This window comes from Mustela nigripes, chromosome X (assembly GCF_022355385.1).
Source record: "Mustela nigripes isolate SB6536 chromosome X, MUSNIG.SB6536, whole genome shotgun sequence".
Taxonomy (NCBI): Eukaryota; Metazoa; Chordata; class Mammalia; order Carnivora; family Mustelidae; genus Mustela; species Mustela nigripes.
In genome coordinates, this window is record NC_081575.1 from 109,520,696 (window position 1) to 109,542,863 (window position 22,168).

A 22,168-nucleotide genomic window follows, 5' to 3' on the forward strand; every position below is an offset into this window, starting at 1 on the left:
TGGACTTGCTGATTCAGAATATTTTTTAAAGGAAATATAAAAACAGAAACTAGGGCGCCTGGGTGGCTCAGAGGGTTAAGCCTCTGCCTTCAGCTCAGGTCATGATCTCAGGGTCCTGGGATCGAGTCCCACATCGGGCTCTCTGCTCAGCGGGGAGCCTGCTTCCTCCTCCCTCTCTCTCTGCCTGCCTCTCTACCTGCTTGTGATCTCTGTCTGTCAAATAAATAAATAAAATCTTTAAAAAAAAAAAAAAAACCAACTCAACTTTGCCAAAAAAAAAAAAAACAAAAAAAACAAAAAAACAGAAACTAGCTCAGTCGATAGGATTTGATCTTTGGTTAGCATTCTGTTTTAGGGTGTATTTCTTTGGGTGGTCAATGAAACTGAAGAACAACTTCTTGTTAGAGAGTGTAAAAAAAAAAACCCACAACAGTATTTGTTACATTCTTAATGATTTTGTGCCCCTAACAGAATCAAAATGCGGCTAATGGCACCTTATCGGGCATCTTGTCTCTAAGGGAATCGAGGTGAGTAATCTGCTGCTTGATTTAAAAGTTAAAACATCAGCCACGGAAAGATGCTTGTTGAGTGGTCTTTGCTTTTGGAAACCGAGAAGGGGAAATAGACCCAAAGCTTATAAAGAATTGGTTCTTGACTTCTTAGCAGAGAGACGGTAGTTACCCATCATCAAATAGCCCTGTGAGTCTCTTCTCCTTGACACTCGTGGATATGTTAAGAGGTCAGTTTGAATTGGTATTTGAGCTTTAATATGATTTGGTTGAAAGGCTGGAAGAGGAGTTCAAGGTGGGATGCCATGCGATCCATCTGTTCGTGCTTTCATCAAGCCTCAGTCATTCAAAAGTCAGAGAGAGAGAGGTCTTCGTGAAGTAGGTACCAGCTGCCAGGTTCAAGCATGGACAGTGAGAAATACATTACAAATACAGGTGCTCCCAGTCAGACACGAGGTCAAAATATCAGTCTAGGCCTGGAGTTAGTCTTACCTGAGCGACACTGGGAGCGGAAACATCATGTCTTCACCCCCGCGCTTGGAAGCAGCATCGGAGATCAAATCTACCTGCTCTCAACCTTGCTACTACCCCTCAAATGAGGTTTGCATCAAATTTTGAACTAAATCCAAAATGTCCGGGGAGTATCTGTGATGATATTGAACTAGGTCAAAAACAAAACAACACAAAACAAAACAAAAAAGAACACTCTTTATGGGTCATCCTTTCAATTAGCATTTTGACCTGGCTGCTTCCCCTGGGTTAGCAGTGCGGAGGTGGAGGGGAGCCTTATATCTCTTCTATCTGATCTCTGGGAGCTATCAGACATCTGTAGGGCTCCTCTAGTGAGAGTGGTGAGAACTGGGATGGACAGGAGTGGTGTTTCTGTCCTTTATTCCTATTTTTTGAACTCCTAATAAAAACGTAGCTTTCCTAGCTATTCAGAGTATATGTATGAAATAAAAAGCAGAAAATCTCAATGTCCTAGAAGCATCTTAAACTTTGAAAGCGAGAGAGCACGAGAGGGAGGAGAATCAGAGGGAGACGCGGACTCCCCAGTGAGCAGAAAGCCTGGTGCTGGACTCCAGGATTGTGACCTGAGCTGAAGGGAGACACTTAATTGACTGAGCCACCCAGGCGCCCCAAGATACATTTTTTTAAACTCACAAATTTATAAATAGAACACAAATTTGCACATTTACAATTCATCTGAATTATTAGATTTGAAATACAGAGGAATTCATTTAAAGCCACAAAGCATTTGTTGGGTACCTACTATGTGTGTGGCCTTTGGGATAAACCCAACTCTCAGGATGGAAAACTGTTCTAGAACAATGGTTCACTATCCTGGCTGCATATTAAAATCACCTGGGGGAGCTTTTAAAAATCCTGATGTCCAGGCACACTATAACAATTAGATCAGTATTTGGGGGCTGGGACACAGAAGTTGATACTTTTGAATGCCCCCTGGTGGTTCTAGCCTGAGGCCAATTTTTAGAACCAGGAGTCTAGAGTCTGGTAGGATAGACCTAGGATGCAAACAAATGATGATACAGTACAATCCCCTACAATGAATGCGATATGTCTAGGGCACTGAAGGATGTTCTACATTTCTAAATATAGAGCAGGCAGAGTGGATGGACTTGAACCCAGGGACCAGGGAGATCCCCGGAAAGGTAGCTTCTGAGCACAGTTAAGGAGGAGCGGCTCCTGCCAAATAGAAAAGCTAGCTGACTACTTATTGTTGTCACAATTGTTCTCTTCTTTCCTCTAGACCTTCCATGGAACCACCTAGAACTATTGCCCATTCCTTGGAGCTGGGTTTTTTAGCCTTGGCACTATTGTCATTTTGGACCCGATCGTCCTCTAGTATGCAGGGCTGTGTTTGCACTGTAGGATCTGTAACAGATCCATGACCTCTACCCACTAGGTGCCAGTAACACCCAGCCCCCAACAATCAAAAACATCTCCAGATATTGCCTAATGTCCTCTGTGGGGCAGAGTCTGTCTCCTCCCCGCCCCGCTCCCCCCAATTGAGAATGGTTGCCTTAGAGTGAATTCTCCTCCTCCTCCTCTTCCTCTTCATTTATTTGAGAGAGAAGGGCAGAGGAGGGAGAAGCAGGCTCCCCCTTAGCAGGAAGCCTGGCATAGCCCATCCCAGGACCTCAAAATCATGACCCTAGTTGAAGGTAGATGCTTAACTTACGGAGCCACCCAGGCACTCCTAGAGTGAATTCTTTAACTAGGTTTCTTTTGTCCTAACCTCTCGTGAAACTCTTCCACATTGAAGAAACAAAGGTGTTGTTTGAGAGGGATTGGAGGAAAAGAATGAGGGAGATTCTGGAAGAGGAGTGGTGAGGAAGGGAATGAGGGCTGGAGAGTGCTAGAGGGCGGTGGGGTCAGGTGGAGAGGGAGTGAGGAAGCAATCAGGGGTGCAGGGCCCCATGGTGAGTGGTGAGCCCCTCTCAGAAATTTCGCCTTGGGCTGGCTCTCCCTTAGGCCCTCTGCCAGAAGAAGCTGCCTGGGGGTTGCAGGAGCCTAATGAATAACAAGATCGTTCAACCATAATTTATATATTGCTGTTGGCTAGAACTGATACAGCTTCTGTCTGGTTAGTTTCCCTTGTCATATAAATAATTTATTTTTCTCACATAGGAATCTCTTAGTATACCCAGTGTTTCTTCAAAGTGAACACTGGAAACAGTAAATACCATAGGCTTAATTTAATTGCTAGAAATCTAACTTGTTTTGAATTTAACGTCACCAGTGATCTCCTTCATGTCAATTTCTCTCGTTTTATTAACAGACGATCAGAGCTAAACAAAATCCTGCAAACCTTAAGTGAGGTAATCAGAAAACATTCTATGCCTTGTTTATCATTACTATTTCTGTTTGGGGGAAAGCATGCAGTTGTGCGTTCCTGAGGAGAAATGTATTCAAACTTCCCCAAATCTGTCACAGAGAAAGATTGACTAGACTAATTCCATTGCCCCAGAAATCTGAACTGGATGGATCCAGAGTCAGAGCTGGAAATAACCATGGGTGGATGTTACAGGGAAAGTTTCCTAAAACGAAGGCCCCAGAATGAGCTCCCTTGTGTGGTAGTGAGTTCTTGACGGTAGCAGGATGCACGCAAACCTTGTTTGCCCCAGTAACTTTGACAGTTGGGCGGAAATCCGACAGCAATGTGAATTGGATGATCCCTAGGGGTTATTGCGATTCTACGGTTCTGTGAGGCTGGGTTGTTTGGTCTGACATTTGCAACTATCAAAGGAACCTGTATATACATTTTTTTTTCCAGACTTATTTTACCGTGTGTGCCACAGCAGAGGCCCAAAGGTCAGTCATTTTTAATACTTTTATCCATATTATTTCGCTACTCATGAGAAATAAGGTATTGAGGGGTTTTAAACGTGTTCCTCTAAAATAAATAATATTTAAAAAGTAAATACATACATAATCATACATTTTGGATATATGTTTTTGGCCTCTGAAACACTCATCGCTCTGTCACATGCATCTTCCCGTTTCTTTGTGGATTGCAGAGGGGTGGGAGGGATTGGGCCATTTGCTTCTGATGTTGTGATGCTAAGAACTGTCAGTATCCTTAGCCCCAAGGGCCACCAGTATAACCAAGAAATGGCTCCCAGTGGTCCAGTCTGGTGAAGGCGAGACAGAGAATAGGGAACATAATATGGTGCTTGGACTAAGGAGAGAAGGGAGGAAAGATGGGAATGCGGGAGAAGAGAAGAAAATTAAAAAGAGGTGCAGGGGTGAATCAGAGATTGCCGGACAGTTATTTGAGGTTGCACAGATGATCCTGTTACATTGTGTCCATCAGCTGGCCTGGCTGCATAAGCTAATGGCTCACATGGGTCAGTAATGTCACCTGAATCCTGAGCGTTCTGTGATAGCACAGGTCCCAGAAAGTGACAATTTCTGCTCATCAAGCTGTTCGTGGGTACAGATAATGGCAATTCCTCATAAAGCTGCAGATTGAATCCCTATCTACTAAATATATATATATATATACATATATATATGTATATATATATATATTGAGTTCATGTCATTTACCACTTTTGGTTATTTGCAACATTAACATTTTTTCGTGTAAAGCAAGACTAAAGAAAAAAAAGCGATAATGTCTTAATTGGCAGTTATCAGATGATCTAGATTGAATTGCCAGAGAGGTTTTGGATTTAAGAGACCTCGATGTTCATCCAGGCTGGTATGTGACAGGGCTCTCATGATGGAAATTTAAACACCCATAGATAATTGATAAGTAGCCAGCTAGGGGTAAGAATCTAGATGTTAAGATGCTTGTCTTTGCAGGCGAGTTGCACCCCTGCCAGTTCCTGGTTCCTGCAGGCAAAATGAATCAACAGTTGTGTGTGGTCACAGGGTCTCTGGTTTGCAACCTCTGCAACCGTAAACCTCTATAAATGTCTCATGATCAAAGTTGTGGATGTTTGCAAGATCATTGGGGTGTCACCAAGTTCACAGCATCAGTGTCTCCTTTCCTCACTCCCAAGTTTGAAAAAGCATTTACAAATCTGTAGGTAGATTTCCAGTTTAGTAACATTCCAATTATCTATATTTCTCTTCATAGCACATTAAATTGTACATTCACAATAAAAATGAATAAAACAATGAACATATGTGCTGTAATGGTTGCTTTGAAAAGTACAAAGATTCATCCGATGGGTAAGTTGTCTCTATCTTTATTGCTGTGTTCTTTTTCACATGACTTTGATGTGTTCTTCTTAAAACTGAAAATATAATAAGTAAATTTAGGTATGTGATAGCTTTCTGTTTTGACTCGGACAGTTTTTAGTGAGCTCTAAAAGGTGATTCTCCCCGCCCCCCCCCGCCAGTAAAGTTTCAGTATACTGTATTTGAAAATAAGATAGAAAAAAAACCCTACTGAGAGGGACTTCTGTCTGGAGTGTTTGATGCATTGCTGCTGGATGTGATTACTTCAGATTTCTTAGGAGCTGCTGAAGAGTGATCACTATAAATATTTTTGAGCACCTGTTATGTACATGTATGATTGTCAGTATAATAGTATCCAGGGTTTCTTTTTTTAATCACCTATTTTAGACAAGGCTTTATGAAATGCAGCCATTGTAGAAACCATAATACTTGATGGATCTGAGCTTCTGCCTTGCCTTGTTCTTGACCATGTATTTTCTTCTTTCTTTTACTGCTGTCTCCAGAACAGTGCTGCTGTTCTGTCAGGATACCATGCCCTTCCTCGCCGGAAGAGTTAGGAAAACTGCAGTGGTATGTAGCAAACAGGCTGAGCTTTTTCCTAAAAGCAATAATGTTAATAATAATAACGATAATATTTAATCGCCATGTTGGCTAAGGAATTCTGGAATTTTGACCGTGAAGAAGGGTTTTCAGTTTTAGGGGAAATGCAGTTTTTTGTTGTATCAAGTTTCCACTTGGACCATTACTTTGAAATAATGGTTTGCAATCTTGGTTGCACATCAGAATCTCCTGGGGAGTATTAGAAATATTCTGGCCACCTCCCTCCAACCTTCCAGCCTCACCAACTGAATGTCCTCTTATTTTTAAATTCTTCCAGTGTGGAGGTTGAGAAAGGGCAGCTCAGTGGTGTTTTAATTTGCACTTCTCTTATGAGGACTATTTGAACATTTTTCATGTATTTGGGGGTCATTTTTGTATCTTTCTTGTTAATTGTGCGTTCATGTCTTTCCCACTTTTTCTACTGGATATATATTTTTTTAAGATTTTATTTATTTATTTGATAGAGAGTGCACATAAGTAGGCAGAGCGGCTGGCAGAGGGAGAGGGAGAAGTGGTCTTCCCGTGGTGTGGGGAATGTGATGCGGGGCTCGGTCCCAGGACCCTTGGGATCATGACCTGAGCCAAAGGCAGAGGCTTTAACCCACTGAGCCACCCAGGCGCCCCTGATTTTTTTTTTTTTTTAACATTTTATTTATTTGATAGAGAGAGAGCAGGTAGAGGAGCAGAGAGAGGGAGGCAGAGAGAGAACATCCAGCACATTCCCACTGAGCACAAAGCCCAACACAGGACCCCATCTCACGACCCTAAGATCCTGACCTGAGCCAAAAGCAGGAATGGATGTTTATAACCCACCGTACCACCCAGGCGCCCCTGATCACCTGATCAGTTTTTAAGAGTCCTTTATATAGTGGGGATATTAACCCTTTGTGGTATATGTTGTAAATATTTTCTCCCAGTTTGTCAGTTATCTTTTGATTTCATGTTTTTGTCACGCGAATTAAATTTTTTTAAAAAATGTAGTTAAGGGGCTCCTGCCTGGTAGTTTAGTTGGTAAAGCATCTGCCTTCCATTCAGGTCATGATCTTGGGCTCTTGAGATCCAGTCCTGCACCCCAAGCTCCCAGCTTGGCAGGGAGCCTGCTTCTGCCTCTTCCTCTGTCTACCTGCCACACCCCCTGCTTGTGCTCAAATGAATAAATAAAATCTTTTTTAAAAATTGTAGTTAGGGGCGGCTGGGCGGCTCAGTGGGTTAAAACCTCTGCCTTCGGCTCAGGTCATGGTCCCAGAGTCCTGGGATCGAGCCCTGCATCAGGCTCTCTGCTCAGCACAGAGCTTCTCTCTGCCTGCCTCTCTGCCTACTTGTGATCTCTGTCCGTCAAATAAATAAATAAAATCTTAAAAAAAAATTGTAGTTAAATTTGCCAGTCTTTTCTTTTACTGCCTGTGGATTTGAAGTCTTTGTTAGAAAGCCTTTTCCAATGCCCAGGTTATAGGAGAATTCACCCTTGAGTTTTTCTAGTATTTATTTGGTTTCTTTCTTTCTTTCCCCCTTTTTTTTTATATTAGATACACTTAGAATTTATTCTTATGTGTGGGAAGAAGTATGGATTTAACTTAATCCTTTCCAAAATGTCTAGCCAGGGGTCCTGCACCATTTATTAAAAGTCTGTCTTTTCCTCAGTGATTTGAGATGCCATCTTTGGAATATGTTAAACGTTGATAGCTATTTGGTTCCAATTCCAGACATTAGATGTTAACATCGAGGGAAGCTGAGTAAGGGGTATAAGGAACTCTGTGTTATTTTTTGCAGGGTTTCTATAAGCCTCAAATTAATTCCATTGAAGAATTTTTTGAAAATCCCGATTTCCAGTCTCCCACCCTCAGCGATTCTGATTTATTTGGTCTGGAACACAGTCCAGGGATCAAGGGTTTTAAAAGCCCCCTCAGCGATTCTAATGTGCAACCAATGTTGACAATGACTGCCTTAAACTCAGCCCTGTGATGGACGGAAGCTGGGAGGCAGATGACCCCAAAGTCATGGGTGACGTCATCACGGGTGTATATAAATATACACAGAAAAAACTCGGAAGTGAATAAATGAGAATAGTCACAGGGGTTCTCAGTGACTGGCCTAGGTACTGTCATCATGGGGGATATTTTGCTTACTATTCCTTTTTTTTTTCTTTGTAGCATTTTCTGTACTTTCTTACAATTGGGTAAAATTTGTATTTGGACAAAAGGACATACATTTTCCAATGTAAACCTTTTCATATGGGAACAAAAGGCTAACTGTAGCCTGTCTGCCCGGTGTGGGCTGTATTTCTGGGATATAGTAAGACATTGGACTCAAGGAATAGCTAAAGAACTCTAGTTTAGGATTTATAGCACTTTCTATAATAAAAAGTAAAGAATATGTAAGTTTTAGCTTAAAATGCACCATGAAGCTGGAGGTTTGAGGCCCATTCGAGAGATGGAATTTCTAGAAGTACCAGATCAGATGAAGAAATCATAGCTCTTTTGAGGAAGCCCCACAGACCGCTGGGGGTTGTCCATTCAAATTGCTGTGAGGAAGAAGCCGCAGGACACAGAGAAGGAGGCAGAGCACAAGCTCATTGTCTGGCTAGGGCTCTGTCCTCAGGTCACTGTGTATCCAGTGGTTGCTTCTTTATCCGTAGAAATAAACCTCAGGTTCCTCCTCTGGAAAATGAGGACGTGAGCCCAGTCAGCAGTTGTCAGAGGTTACTGTGCGTGTCGGTCACAGAGGATCTTGTTAAAATTCTGGTCCAGGAGGTCTGGGAAAGACCTGAGGTGCTGTATTTCTAACAAGTCCCCAGGTGAAGCCAGTGCTGCTGGTTCAGGGACCTAACTGCGTAGTGGGGTCGAGCCCACAGAGCAGTGCTTCTCAGCCCCGGATGCTCATTGGAATCATTCGAGGAGTTTGAAAAACGCCCCTGCCTGCTTCCCACTCTCGGAAATGGTGATGTTATTATTGGTCTGGGGTATAGCCCAGGTTTGTGGATTTTTTTCAGGATTCCTCGATGGGTTGATTTTTTTTTTTTTTGAGAGCAACTGAGAGCATGGGGGTGGGGGAGGGGAGCAGAGAGGGAGAAGCAGACTCCCTGTTGAACACAGAGCCTGATGTAGGGCTTGATCTCACAACCCTGAGATCATGCCCTGAGCCGAAGGCAGGCGCGTAGCCAACTGAGCCACCCAGGTGCCCCATTTTTAAATTTTTAACAAGATTTTATTTATTTGAGAGCAAGCACACACGCAGGGGGAGGGGCAGAGGGAGAGGGAGAAGCAGACTACCCTCTGAGTGGGGAGCCTGTCATGGGGCTCAAGCGGAGGACCCCGAGATCACGACCTGAGTGTAAGGCAGACATTTAACTGACTGAGCCACTTTGGGCCCTTTTAAAACCTACTGATATGTCAAGGTGGCCTTCCTGGGTGCTGGAAGTGCTCTCTCTTCATCTGGGTGGTGACGATATGGGTGTATATGTGTAAGAATTCTTTAAGGCAAGCACAGTCTATCGGATGGAGGCTGCATGTTGGAGGAGAAGCGCGTAGCAGCAAACACGGATACCCGCAACCCCCCTGGAGAGTCCACCCGAGTGGGCTGGGGAAGGGAGCCCCACCCCGGGGCTGCAGGCTCTGAGGTTCCTAACGCGTAGTGGGCACTGCCCGCCCCCGGCCCCCCCCCCCCCCTCCCCACCCCGTGCCTCTCTCCACGGAGCCAGGACTTTGAGTAGCCCAAGTGCCAAGAGCATCAGAGAGAGAGGGTAGCCTCTTCCTGGCAGATCCCGGTGAATGGGACTGCTCGTGCCGGGGGGATCGGGTTGCTGCAGACCCCCAGACATAAGAAGAAAATGTCATTTATACTCTGCAAAGCACCTTTGCCATGACTTGGCCCAGTGAGTGGCTGCAGTATACGGTTCAGAGAATGGAGTCTCAGGGAACTGGGGTGGGTCACCTAGAGGACTAATGAGAGCCAGAGCCTCAGCCAAGGCTTCTTGACTCCTCAGTTCTGTGTCTGTCTGGCGCCCTTTCGTCCATACTGCCTCCCCTTAACCTCAGGCTGTGTTGAGAGGCCTCCTGCGGGTGTCGGGCCAGACTAGACTGAGCCAGCATTTCTTGTTACGGGTAGGACCCACCTCGGGTTCCTCAACACAGTATTCCTGCCTCTCACCCCAGAGAAGCTCTGAGGACACGTTCTAGTGGGTGCTCCTAAGTCATCACCTAAAACTAGATCTGTCAGAGGCTTCCCTAGGTAATAGTTTGTGGCCCCCTCTGGTTGCTCCCCCCGCCCCCCCCCCACCCTCCAGGACTGGTGGATCTGGAGAGTATATGAGTTCTTCTCAACCTTGCATGCCATGAAAATATATGGGCCTGGGGGCCTCACCCCTGCACCAAGACCAGCTGAAGCAGCCGCTGAGGAGTAGGCCACGGAAATCTCTGTATATTTTTTAAAGTCATCTGGGTTTTCTCAGGTATGGCCTAGGTTGAGAACCACTGAGCTAAAGCAGTACTGAGGCATAGCTGATTTATAAGCTGCGGACCCTATGGCCCCTGCTTAATTCTTGTGTTTTTTTTTGTTTTGTTTTGTTTTTAAAGATTGATTTATTTATTTATTTGACAGAGAGAGAGAGAGAGAGAGAGAGAGTGAAGAGGGAACACAAGCAAGGGGAGTGGAAGAGGGAGAAGCAGGCTTCCCACTGAGCAGGGAGCCTGATGTAGGCTCGTTCAGGGACCCTGGGATCATGACCTGAGCTGACGGCAGACACTTAATGACTGAGCCACCCTGGCACCCCCTTAATCCATTTTTTAATCAATGAACATTTCCTGGCCACTCACTATGTGCCAGTTAGCCTCACGCTGCACTATAGTGGTATAAGATCAATTCAGACAGATTCCTCTATTCATCGGCTTCACAAAAGTTTATGTATTATTAACTTCAGTTCAAGACTTTCTTGAAACGAGGGGCGCCTGGGTGGCTCAGTGGGTTAAGCCTCTGCCTTCGACTTGGGTCATGATCTCAGGGTCCTGGGATCAAGCCCCACATCAGGCTCTCTGCTCAGCAGGGAGCCTGTTTCCTCTTTTCTCTCTGCCTGCCTCTCTGCCTGCTTGTGATCTCCGTCTGTCAAATAAATAAATAAATAATCTTAAAAAAAAAAAAAGATTTTCTTGAAACAAATCAGTAGGTCAAAGGAAAAAAAAAAGGCAGTGTGATTTACCTATCCCAGCTAATATCACACTGCATGTGAGTGAGCTAAATTAGAGGTTTCATGGCAAAGAAAGACTTACTTGTGACTCACTAGGACCAGTATGAGAACTTGCTGAAATAAAAAAGTCCATTATCCAAATCAATAATTATTATTTTTGCACATTTTTCTAATATGGGTCAATACACAGAAGATTGTAAGTATAATCTACAGAATTAATGTACTTTGCAAAAACTACGGGAAAAATCTGAAAAACATTTTACGGTTATTGGTAAATTTGGAGCTGGCTTTTCAATTTATGCCATACCCTTTTGTACCCTGTGTTAATACTGAATTGACATAAGCGTTTGTGAATTTATTATAGACAGATACGGTTTTGAAATGGAGATGCTTTCACTTCAGAGTAAACTCAATTGTTCTAAAAATGATGAGTCAGTTTTATTAATGTAGATTCAAATAGTCAAGGAAAATGATATTTTGGTATTTAAGTTTTTAGGAAAATTTTTTAAAGATTTTATTTATTTACTTGACAGAAAGCACAAGCAGGGGGAACAGCGAGGGAGAGAGGGAGAAGCAGGCTCCCTGCTGAGCAGGGAGCCCAATGTAGGGCTCGATCCCAGGACCCTGGGATCATTAGCGGAGCAGAAGACAGACCCTTAACTGACTAAGCCACCCGGGCACCTAGTTTTTAGAAAACTTTCCAGTATGTTAAGAACAGTTTGGGCGCGTGATTCTATTTTTTTGAGAATACATTTTGTAAAATCTTAAAAAAAAAAAAAAAATAAACCCTAAGACAGGTTCCTAATACATGAACATCAACTAGGTTGGTGATAGCATGTAAGAGCTCCCCTCCCCCAGAAGCACACAGAAGTGTTGTTACAAGATCTCTTCAGCTGAGTGATAAGTAATAAAGGATAAGAGCCTGAGAGCAGTGGTGAATGAGTCATCCAGAACTGGAAATTCATAAAACAGCATCCCTCCTGGCTAATTCCTCTCTCAGGGACGAAGTGGTGGACGCGGGCAGGGGCAGGAGCCAGTGGCAAGGGCGCACAGAAAGTATGCTGGGCAGAGGCTGGGAGTGGCAGGTCCCTGAAAAAGCCAAGTCCCCTTGGTGGTGTCGGATGGTTGCTAGAGGAGATCAGCCTCTCACTCTTCTGTCTCTCATGTGCCTCTCTCTGATTCTTTCTTTCAGTGACCTGCAGGATCCCGTTGAATGTCTTGCTGGTCATCCTGATGGCTCACCATTTTCTTCTAGCAATTCCATCCCTGTTGTTCCTCAGGCCACCATTCTGTCCCAGGTCTCCAGTGCCTTCTCTTTTCGTGAACCTCTAAATCATCCACCTCTAACCCAGAGCCCTCCAACACAAGTGATTCACCTTCCTTCTCCCCAGCCTTCAGCTCCCCTAGCTTCGAGCTCTGCCATGGATACGCCTCCCAGTTCTGGAACTATCTCTTCTCCTACGCCCCAAACTGATCTTTCCCAGACACTGCCACCTGTGAAATCCTCACTTTCTTCTCCCACCGCATCTGCCCCTGTGGATGTCATCACGGCCACCTCCCCTCCTGACAAGACAGGTCAGTATGACGGAGCCAGGCTGCTGCTGTTTGTTACAATCTGGCTTCCGCAAACGCAGGAGCTAGCCTGCCTAGTCAAGATACCTGTAATAAGACCAGGTTGACCCTTTCTTTTTATGAAGTCTGCTTGATTTTGAGAGCTTTCCTACAGACATTCATAGAACATAGATATGGCTGAGTTTGATTGTTTTGAGCAAGAGAGTGGAGAAATAGCTCTGAGGCAAACATACCCCGTTTTATTGAGACGAGTTAGTTGACAGGTTTGTTTCTTCCACAAAAGGTTATGAGGTCAGTTTCCAACATTCTGAAGAGGAAAATTTTGAACTTTATTTACTGTTTTTTAAAGATTTTATTTATTTATCTGATAGACAGCGAGGGAGGGAACACAAGCAGGGGTAATGGGAGAGAGAGAGAAGCAGGTTTCCCACTGAGCAGGGAGCCTGATGCGGGGCTCAATCCCAGGACCCCAGAATCCTGATCTGAGCCGAAGACAGATGCTTAACCAGTTGAGCCACCCAGTCACCCCTCTTCTATTTTTTTAAAGATTTTATTTTTACATAATGTCTACATCCAATGTGGGGTTTTAACTCGTGACCCTGAGATCAAGACACATGCTTTTTTATTTTTTTTTAATTAAATTAAATTTAATTTAATTTTAAGATTTTATTTATTTATTTGACACAGAGAGAGAGAGGAGATCACAAGCAGGCAGAGAGGCAGCCAGAGAGAGAGGGGGAAGCAGGCTCCCCACTGAGCAGAGAGCCCGATGCAGGGCTCAATCTCAGGACCCTGAGATCATGACCTAAGCTGAAGGCAGCCCCTCGCATGCTTTTTTAGACTGAGCCACCCGGGTGCCTCAGTTGGGTTTTTTGAAGTATAATTTACATACAATAAAATGCATCCAGATCTGTGGATAGATGAAATTTTTATAGTTCCACGAGGTTGGATTAAACACCCAGACCCGCTCAACCACCATCATGATACGTAACATTTTCACCACCCCCAAAGTTCCTTCATGTTCCTTTGTAGTCAACTCCTATCCACTACCCCCAGCCCCTGGCCACCACTGACTGATCTGTTTTATTTTCCTATACTTTTGATTTTTCTAAAATGTCTTATGAACAGAATCATACAACATGCAGCCTTTTGGGTCTGGCTGCTTTCAGTTGACATAATATATTGGAGAATTGGAGATCTGTCTACATTGTTGCAATTATCAGTTTTAATTACTGAATAATAGTCCATTGTACGGAGGGATCACAGTTTGTTTATCCTTTCTTTCTTTTTTTTTTTTTTAAGATTTTATTTATTTATTTGACATTCAGAGATCACAAGTAGCAGAGAGGCAGGCAGAGAGAGAGGAGGAAGCAGGCTACCTGCTGAGCAGAGAGTCCGATGTGGGGCTCGATCCCAGGACTCTGGGATCATGATCTGAGCCGAAGGCAGAGGTTTTAACCCACTGAGCCACCCAGGCGCCCCTATCCATTCTTTAGTTAGTAGACACTTGGGTTGTTTCCAGCTTAGGGGGGTATAATGAAAAGCCTCTATAAACATTCACAAACAAGTCTTCTTGAGACATGTTTTTCTTTCCCTGGGGCAAATACCTAGGAGTCGTGGAGTCTGTTGTCTTTCTTTATTAGCGATTTTTCCAGTACATGTTCATAAAATGATTTGGCTTCTCTGTCGCAGAAATGGTTTATACCAGCAGCATCAGTGTTTCTGATCTTGAGAGTCAAGTGTCCCAGATGGAAAAGACTCTGTCCTTGGGTAGCTTGGAGCCTAACCTCGCAGGAGAAATGATAAACCATGTCAGCAAACTCCTTCATTCCCCACCTGCCTTGCTTGCTCCTCTGGCCCAGAGGTAGGTATTAGCAAACTGATGTGCTCAGGAGAGGGGACCCTCTAACGACAGTGATACTTCTTATCAGGATTAATTACAGCCAAGAAAAGATTCATAATGTTTTGTTACATTGCTACTGCATATTCTGCTTCCAGCGGGGAAGACAAAGTGGGAGTGTTGAATCTGAACCACTTGTCTTTACAGATTGCTAAAAATAGTAGATGACATTGGCTTACAGCTGAATTTTTCCACCAAGACCATAACTCTCACCTCCCCTTCCTTGGCTCTGGCTGTAATCAGAGTGAATGCTAGTAATTTCGACACAACTACCTTCGCTGCCCAAGACCCTGCAAATCTTCAGGTACATCCTAATCCTTTGTGAAAAAACCCTTTTCTTGTCTATGATTGTAACCTCCATGTACTTCGTGCTGGAGGCAATTACTGCTTCTAGTCAGGGGTGATACTCAAAATACTTAACATCTAGAACAGTGCGGCACCGCAGAATCAGAAACAGGACATTGGTCTTGGCTGAAGCAGGATCTGAGAGGTCCTTGGGCCCAGTGTTAACCTTCTGGCACCTAGACTATGGAAGTTTTGCAGGGAGGTGGGGGGCTCAGGTGGGGAGAAGTGTCCAGTAGAGGGTACTGGGCAGTTGCAAGAGAGCAGGGACATACCAACCAATTTCAGTATTTTAACAAGCATTTGGACTGCACTGGTGTCAGTAGCAGAGCTGAGTATCAGTCCTGCTTCTAGCGTTTTCTATCCACCTATTAGAGGGATTGGGGCTGGCAATGCCCAAGTCAGACCAAGTCTTGCCCTTTTTGCCTTTTAACTTAATTTGTATAGTTCTCCCTTTTCAAGTTTAGTGCATGTGGTTCTACAAAGACTTTGCCCTAACAGGCGGCCAGTTGATGTGTGTCTGCAGTTACGGTTTTCAGCACCTGCCCTCCACCCCAGCCCCAGGTTTGTTGAGCTATAATTGACACAGAACATCCTACACTTTCCGATGGTTTCCATATATCTTTAAAATGTTCCCTTTCCTGCTCTGAGGACTTGTCTCTCTATTATACATCCTCTCCAGTTTCATAGCAATCAGAGAGACGATAACCGATTTGACAGAGGTTACCACAAATAAATGCCTTTACAGGATCCTCCTCCTTAATTAGTCCTTACGTTTTCCATCTATTCATTATACTAGCCCCAGGCATTTTTATTATCTCTTACTTGATTTTCAGGTTTCTCTGGAAACCCGCCCTCCTGAGAACAGCATTGGTGTTATTACACTGCCATCATCACTGATGAGTAATTTACCAGCTAATGATGTGGAGCTCGCTTCCAGGATTCAGTTTAACTTCTTTGAAACACCTGCCCTGTTTCAGGTAAGGTTAATGCTAACTGCTTTGGGTTTAGGTTTTATTTTGGAAGGGGGCAGTTTCGTTTCTTTTCATTCTCCACGAAAGCGGCAATTTATTTTGATTTATTTATCTCAGAGGATTATTTGTTTATTTGAGAGAGAGAGAGAGAGAGCGTGCAATGGGCCAGGGGGCCAAGGGGGAAGGAGAGAAAAACTCTCCGCAGACTCCCCGCTGAGCACAGAGTCCAACACAGGGCTCCATCTCCTGACTCTGAGATCATGACTTGACCGGAAACCAGGAGTCAGATGCTTAACCACTCGCCATCACCCAAGTGCCCTTCCAGTTTGTTTTTAAACAGAACCTAAGGATAAATAAGGCTAACTAATGTTAGCCTGCTACTGTGCACTCAGAAATGTTAACTTTTTTTTTTTTTTTAAGATTTTATTTATTTATTTGACAGACAGAGACCACAAGTAGGCAGAGTGGCAGGCAGAGATAAAGAGGAGGAAGCAAGCTCCCTGCTGAGCAGAGAGTCCATGCGGGGCTCCATCCCAGGACCCTGAGATCATGACCTGAGCTGAAGGCAGAGGCTTAACCCACTGAGCCACCCAGGCCCCCCGGAAATGTTAACTTTAATCCTCCCAAAGACCCTGTGAGGGAGGAAGTATTCAACCACTATGCAAACTTTGCAGATAAGGGCAAGGAAGTGCAGAGAGCTTAACTTGCTTGAGAACACACAGTTTAAGCAGCTTCATGTTCGATTCTCTTGACAGTTCCTGAGGGTCCTGTTCTGTCGGTCTGTGAAATTTCCGTCAGTAGCTAGAGCACGGTATGGCGGAGCAGGCTCTGTTTCCAATCGTGGGTCCACCAAGGAGTAAAGGGACTTTCCCAGGGGTTACTCCCTGACCCTCAATTTCAATTTCTCACCTGGATTATAAAATCAACCATGTGAACTTCCTGTTCTTCAGGGTCCCTTCCTGCTCTAAAAGCCATCTTGTTGATTCTTTGGTGTGCTAGGACCCTGCCCTGGAGAACCTCTCTCTGATCAGCTACGTCATATCGTCCAGCGTGGCAAACCTGACGGTCAAGAACTTGGCAAGAAACGTGACGGTCACCTTAAAGCACATCACCCCAAGCCAGGTGTGGGAGGCCCATCTGGTCTCTCCTTGGACCACATGCGCTTGCGCAAACCACATCTGTCAGACTTGGCCTGAAAGAAGGAGATGGAGTGGAATCTCACACTAGGTTAAGGGCAGCGTGTGAGGCTAGGATCATAGGGTCGCTCTGCTGGGTTTTAGCCTGCCTAATAACTGATCACCTCATTCCCAAGAAGGTGCAGCACAAAAGCCAGCTACTGTCTAGTTTAGTGCATTAAGATCTGCGGCTACAGGTCTGATTCTCACCCCCAAAGGGAAAACATCTCTCATTTCCGTTTAGATTGAACAGTATCTGTGACCATACTACTCAACGTCTGGTCTGCAGGCCTGTACCTTCACCATCAGCTGGGCACTTGTGAGAAATGCCCACTTTGAGGCCCCATGCTGATCCCTGGAATCAGAACGTGCATTTCAGCAAGGCCTCAAGGTGGTTCCTGTGCACAACGGCTGAGTTTAAGGAGTGCTGACCTATGAGGGATGCACTTGCTGCTAGGGACTAGAATACAATAAGAATTCTCCCAGTATCAAGAATGAGATTCTGCAATTTGAAAATTTCATACTGTTTTTCCAATTGCTTTTCAGTTTTTTCAGTTCCATGAATTGATTATTTGTCACTTATCTTTCCACGGCAGGATGACTTAACCGTGAGATGTGTATTTTGGGACTTGGGCAGAAATGGTAGGTACCAGTCGTACCTTTTTCAGTCTCGAGTGGGCGGGGGTGGAGAAGAGGAAGAAGGGGCAATCATTGAGACCATGGCCTCGCTGACGGGACAGATACTCTTCCTAATACCACCAGGTGGCCGAGGAGGCTGGTCGTCGGATGGCTGCTCTGTGAAAGACAGGAAGCAGAACGAGACCGTCTGTACGTGCAGCCACCTTACAAGCTTTGGCGTCCTACTGGTAATGACCCATGCTACATGGCTTTTGACTCTGGGTCTGCGGGGCAGCCAGGCGTCCCGACATGATGTCTAATGTGATGGATGAATTTGATCAGCAGATAGGATATTGTAGCAAACTTACAAAACAATGAAATTACTCCTCCAATGAGCAAATGCACTTGAAAGATAACTTGGAGTGCTGGGATGGCTCAGTCAGTTTAGTGTCTGCTCTCAGGTCAGGTCATGATTCCAGGGTTCTGGGATCAAGCCTCGGGCGTGTCAGCCTCCCTGCTCAGCGGGGAGCCTGCTTCTCCCTCTGTGGCTCCCCCTGCTTGTGCTCTCTTTCTCTCTGTCTCTCTCTCAAGTAAATAAAATCTTTTTAAGAAAAGAAAAAGAAAGATAGTATTTGACAGTGGAATGTTTGTTTTTCCCCCAGTCTATTTTTACGCATAAATTTTCCTCTTTTAAATAACAGCGCCTAGGGGATTCAGATTAAAATGGGTAAGAAAAATTGTTTAGTTTGCATTGCCCTTTAAACCCTCCTTTTTTTTTTTTTTTTTAAAGATTTTATTTATTTATTTGAGAGAGAGAAAGAGAGAGAGCTGGAGCGGGCAGGAGAGGGAGAAGCAGGCTCCCTGCCCAGCAGGGAGCCCGACACAGGACTGGATCTAAGACCCTGAGATCATGACCAGAGCCAGGCAGATGTTTCACCAACTGAGCCACCCAGGCACCGCAGTTTAAATTTTTCATAAAGGGCGTCTGGGTGGCTCAGTCATGCCTTTGGCTCTGGTCATGATCCCAGGGTCCTGGGATTGAGCCCCGCATCCGGCTCCCTGTTTGGCAAGAAGCCTGCTTCTCCCTCTCCCCCTCCCCCTGCTTATGTTCCCTTGCTTGCTGTGTCTCTGTCAAATAAACAAAATCTTTAAAAACATTGCTTTTTTCATAAAAAGCTCTGTCCTCAGTTTTCTTATGTAATCTCTCCAACAGTCCTATGAGACAGGCGGAATGGGGTGTTGTTACTGTTATAGGAAGCTGGAATTAAGACTTTGGATGGCCAGTGTCCTAGTAATAGAACTAAGAAGTGTAAGAGTCTGAAGCCAAATTCAGGTCATTAGGCTCCTAGCCCAGTGCTTTCCCAGTGCATCGTAAGCAGCCGCCTCACTGACCGGACGGATTCTCTTCCCAACACTGACAGCTGGCCAAGGAGGCTGGTCGGGTGGCTGCTCTGGGAAAGTGGAATGAAACCGGCTGTACCTCTCACATACATGGGCTATGGAGTCCACCAGACCAGAATTTGGGGCCCGGCTCCTCCATTTCATACTTGGGTGCCCTTGGGCAAATTATTGACCCTCTCTGGGCCTCGGTTTCACTATTTTTATGTGATGATAATAATTGGGTCTACCTTGTAGGTTTGTTGACTAAACTATGGATGGGCACTTCGAATACTCTAATAATATTATTATTACTGGTTATTATTGGTTTATAATAATAAATGTAAACCATGGCTCTTTAATGTATTGAAAATATTTGGTCTTGAAAGCAGTGTTTTATTTTGCAGGATCTATCTCGGACATCCTTGCCACCTTCTCAGATGATGGCTCTGACGTTTATCACCTATATTGGTTGTGGGCTTTCATCAATTTTTCTGTCAGTTACTCTGGTAACCTACTTAGCCTTTGAGTGAGTATCCACACAAGACACTTGGGGTGTAGGATGCAGCACCCATCTCCACTGCCAAAATGTATTATGTGTGCTCCTTGGCTTACCATCCAGTGGTGCCACCTGTATGCGAAACTTCGTGGGACTTTTTGGTTAAAATGCTTACTTCCTTCTACTAGTTTGTACACTTAGTGAAGGCAGAGATTGTCTTTTTTTTTTTTTTTTTTTTAATTAGCAATAATCACGCCTCGGATAAACCTCATTGGCTACAATACTGCCACTGTGCAAAGCTTTTTTTAAAAAAAGATTTTATTTATTTATTTGACAGAGAGACCACAAGTAGGCAGAGAGGCAGGCAGAGAGAGGAAGGGAAGCAGGCTCCCTGCTGAGCAGAGAGCCCGATGCAGGGCTCGATCCCAGGACCCTGGGATCATGACCTGAGCCGAAGGCAGAGGCTTTAACCCACTGAGCCACCCAGGTGCCCCAGAGGTTGTGTCTTAATCATCTTTTTACCCTAGAATGATGCCTGCTGCCTAGCTGACATCAGGTGTAAAATGAAAGATGGAGGCAGACCTTGAAACTCAAGAGCTTCTCATCTGATGATAGACCATAGCTTTGCCTACAGCATAAGAGCTCTCAAGTTACTGAGTTTCTAAGTCATACTGAGTAAACAAAAGATTAAAAACAGTAGCAGGTATGAGGATGAAGAAGAATAAGAGGCATAAGACCTCCCTGAAAAAGATCGATATTTCATGAGTGCAGTTTTGTAAGTCCAACCAGAATGCATTACAAATAATGGCATCTTCTTCTTGGCTTACAGGAAGGGTCCCTTTGGTCATTTTGGAATGTGGGGGGGTGTGTGGGGGGCGGATTCCAACAAATTCTGTTGGGAAAACAAGAAAATAGGCACTTTCAATACATTAACTAAATTAAAGAGTATGTAAGTTCTGGGGTTTGGATTTTGGACACTGCTTAGGAAATGTAGAAATTGACTTGCAGTGCCAAACTGAGGGTTAATAGGATTAATGAGACTAAATGACCATCAGGCCAGCCATGACTCAGAATGATTTTACCAGGTCCAATTTCTCACACATAGACATGCACATGTCATCAGTTCGCTCTGATTTCCTCTGCCTCTTTCATTTAGCTATAGTTTAAACTCTTCTTTCCATGATCTCATTTTAACTAATAGCATAATAGGGGATCTGGTTCGGTTTTGAAGATCTGAATGTAGGAGAAGCAACAGCAGTGCTTTTCAAAGTCATTTGGGGAGAAATGAGGGTGGGCACTCGATCGATTCCACTACAAATTACTTAAAAGGATGGGTCAGCCGTCAGCACGTGAAAGGTTCTCCGGAACTGTGAATAGAGATTTTCCATATTGTTAGGACAGCAGATACTCTGTTTCGGGTTTTCCTTTGTTGCTCTTTGGGTTGCTGAGTTTTAATGCCTGCCCCCAGCCCCACCGGGACACACACAGGGAAGAAATTGAGGCATACAGACCTTGACCAAAGAACACAAATACATTTCTTAGATATGCTCACATAAGGCTTGTCAGATTGCGGTGCTAATTCTTTTCTTGTCCTCTCCTTTTAGGAAGCTTCGGAGGGATTATCCTTCCAAAATCCTCATCCAGCTGTGTGCGGCTCTGCTCCTACTGAACCTGGTGTTCCTCTTGGACTCGTGGATAGCTCTGTACGACATGCGAGGCCTCTGCATCTCCGTGGCTGTGTTTCTGCACTATTTTCTGTTGGTCTCATTCACCTGGATGGGCCTGGAAGCATTCCACATGTATCTGGCCCTTGTGAAAGTGTTTAATACTTACATCCGGAAATACATCCTCAAATTCTGCATTGTTGGTTGGGGTATGTATAATTTGGCTTGCACATTGCCTGGGCTTTCTCCAAAGCTCTTGCTGTGCTATTCTGGTTTTTCATCAGGTAGAGACAATAGTAAAGCAGGTCCTACTTAGCAGGTTTCTTAAACAGCTGCATTGTCCTTAAATGGTGCCCTGCCCAAAGGGCAACCTTGTCCAGTCTCTCTCTCTTTTTTCTTTTTCAGGATTTGTCTATTTGTTTTAGAGGGGCGGGCAGAGGGAGAGGGAGAGAGAACCTTGAGCAGACTCTGTGCTGAGTGCAGAGCCCAGTGTGGGTCTCGATGTCATAACCCTACAGGTAATCTAACCTGTGCTTGAACACTTCTGTTATTAGGGAGCTCATTATCTTTGTTAAAAAAAGAAAAAATTCAACTGGCTAAATTTTACAGATCTTATTAGCTCTATTCAGGGAATTCATGAATCAATAGCATCCAGTTTAGCAGACAGAAAGGAGCTGTACAGGGGCACCTGGGTGGCTCAGTGGGTTAAAGCCTCTGCCTTCGGCTCAGGCCATGATCCCAGGGTCTTGGGATCAAGCCCTGCATGGGGGAGGGGTGTCTCTGCTCAGCAGGGAGCCTGCTTCCTCCTCTCTCTTTGCATGACTCTGCCTATTTGTGATCTCTGTCAAACAAATAAAATAAATAAATAAAATCTTAAAAAAAAAAAAGGAGTTGTACAAAAGGAAAGATGTTGACAGGCAAAAGGAAACAGGAATAACCAAGTTATGCTAGGCAAAAAAGCAAGTTTGTTATGGCCAGGTTGCTTTCCTTTAGGGGATAACAGAAGTGTCCATCAGGCAGATTACCTAACTAGCGCTAATAATGTG

At 44.4% G+C, this 22,168-nt stretch overlaps 1 protein-coding gene and 1 pseudogene across 5 annotated transcripts in view; one reads left to right on the forward strand and one right to left on the reverse strand.

Moving 5' to 3' along the window:
• The window catches only part of ADGRG2 (adhesion G protein-coupled receptor G2), a 139,071-nt gene that overhangs the window by 104,347 nt on the left and 12,556 nt on the right, over positions 1 to 22,168 (forward strand). For 4 of the 5 annotated variants that reach the window (XM_059386122.1, XM_059386124.1, XM_059386126.1 and 1 more), the window contains 14 exons: positions 472 to 527; positions 3,313 to 3,352; positions 3,808 to 3,845; positions 5,119 to 5,213; positions 5,726 to 5,792; positions 12,194 to 12,576; positions 14,266 to 14,437; positions 14,621 to 14,777; positions 15,652 to 15,795; positions 16,789 to 16,911; positions 17,561 to 17,606; positions 17,727 to 17,830; positions 19,367 to 19,488; positions 21,063 to 21,331. In XM_059386122.1, the coding sequence (XP_059242105.1) occupies positions 472 to 527; positions 3,313 to 3,352; positions 3,808 to 3,845; positions 5,119 to 5,213; positions 5,726 to 5,792; positions 12,194 to 12,576; positions 14,266 to 14,437; positions 14,621 to 14,777; positions 15,652 to 15,795; positions 16,789 to 16,911; positions 17,561 to 17,606; positions 17,727 to 17,830; positions 19,367 to 19,488; positions 21,063 to 21,331 (1,816 nt within the window). The remainder of the gene's footprint in view (positions 1 to 471; positions 528 to 3,312; positions 3,353 to 3,807; positions 3,846 to 5,118; positions 5,214 to 5,725; positions 5,793 to 12,193; positions 12,577 to 14,265; positions 14,438 to 14,620; positions 14,778 to 15,651; positions 15,796 to 16,788; positions 16,912 to 17,560; positions 17,607 to 17,726; positions 17,831 to 19,366; positions 19,489 to 21,062; positions 21,332 to 22,168) is intronic. The other variant, XM_059386125.1, reaches the window with a different exon arrangement.
• Positions 19,653 to 19,759, reverse strand: LOC132008000 (U4 spliceosomal RNA; annotated as a pseudogene).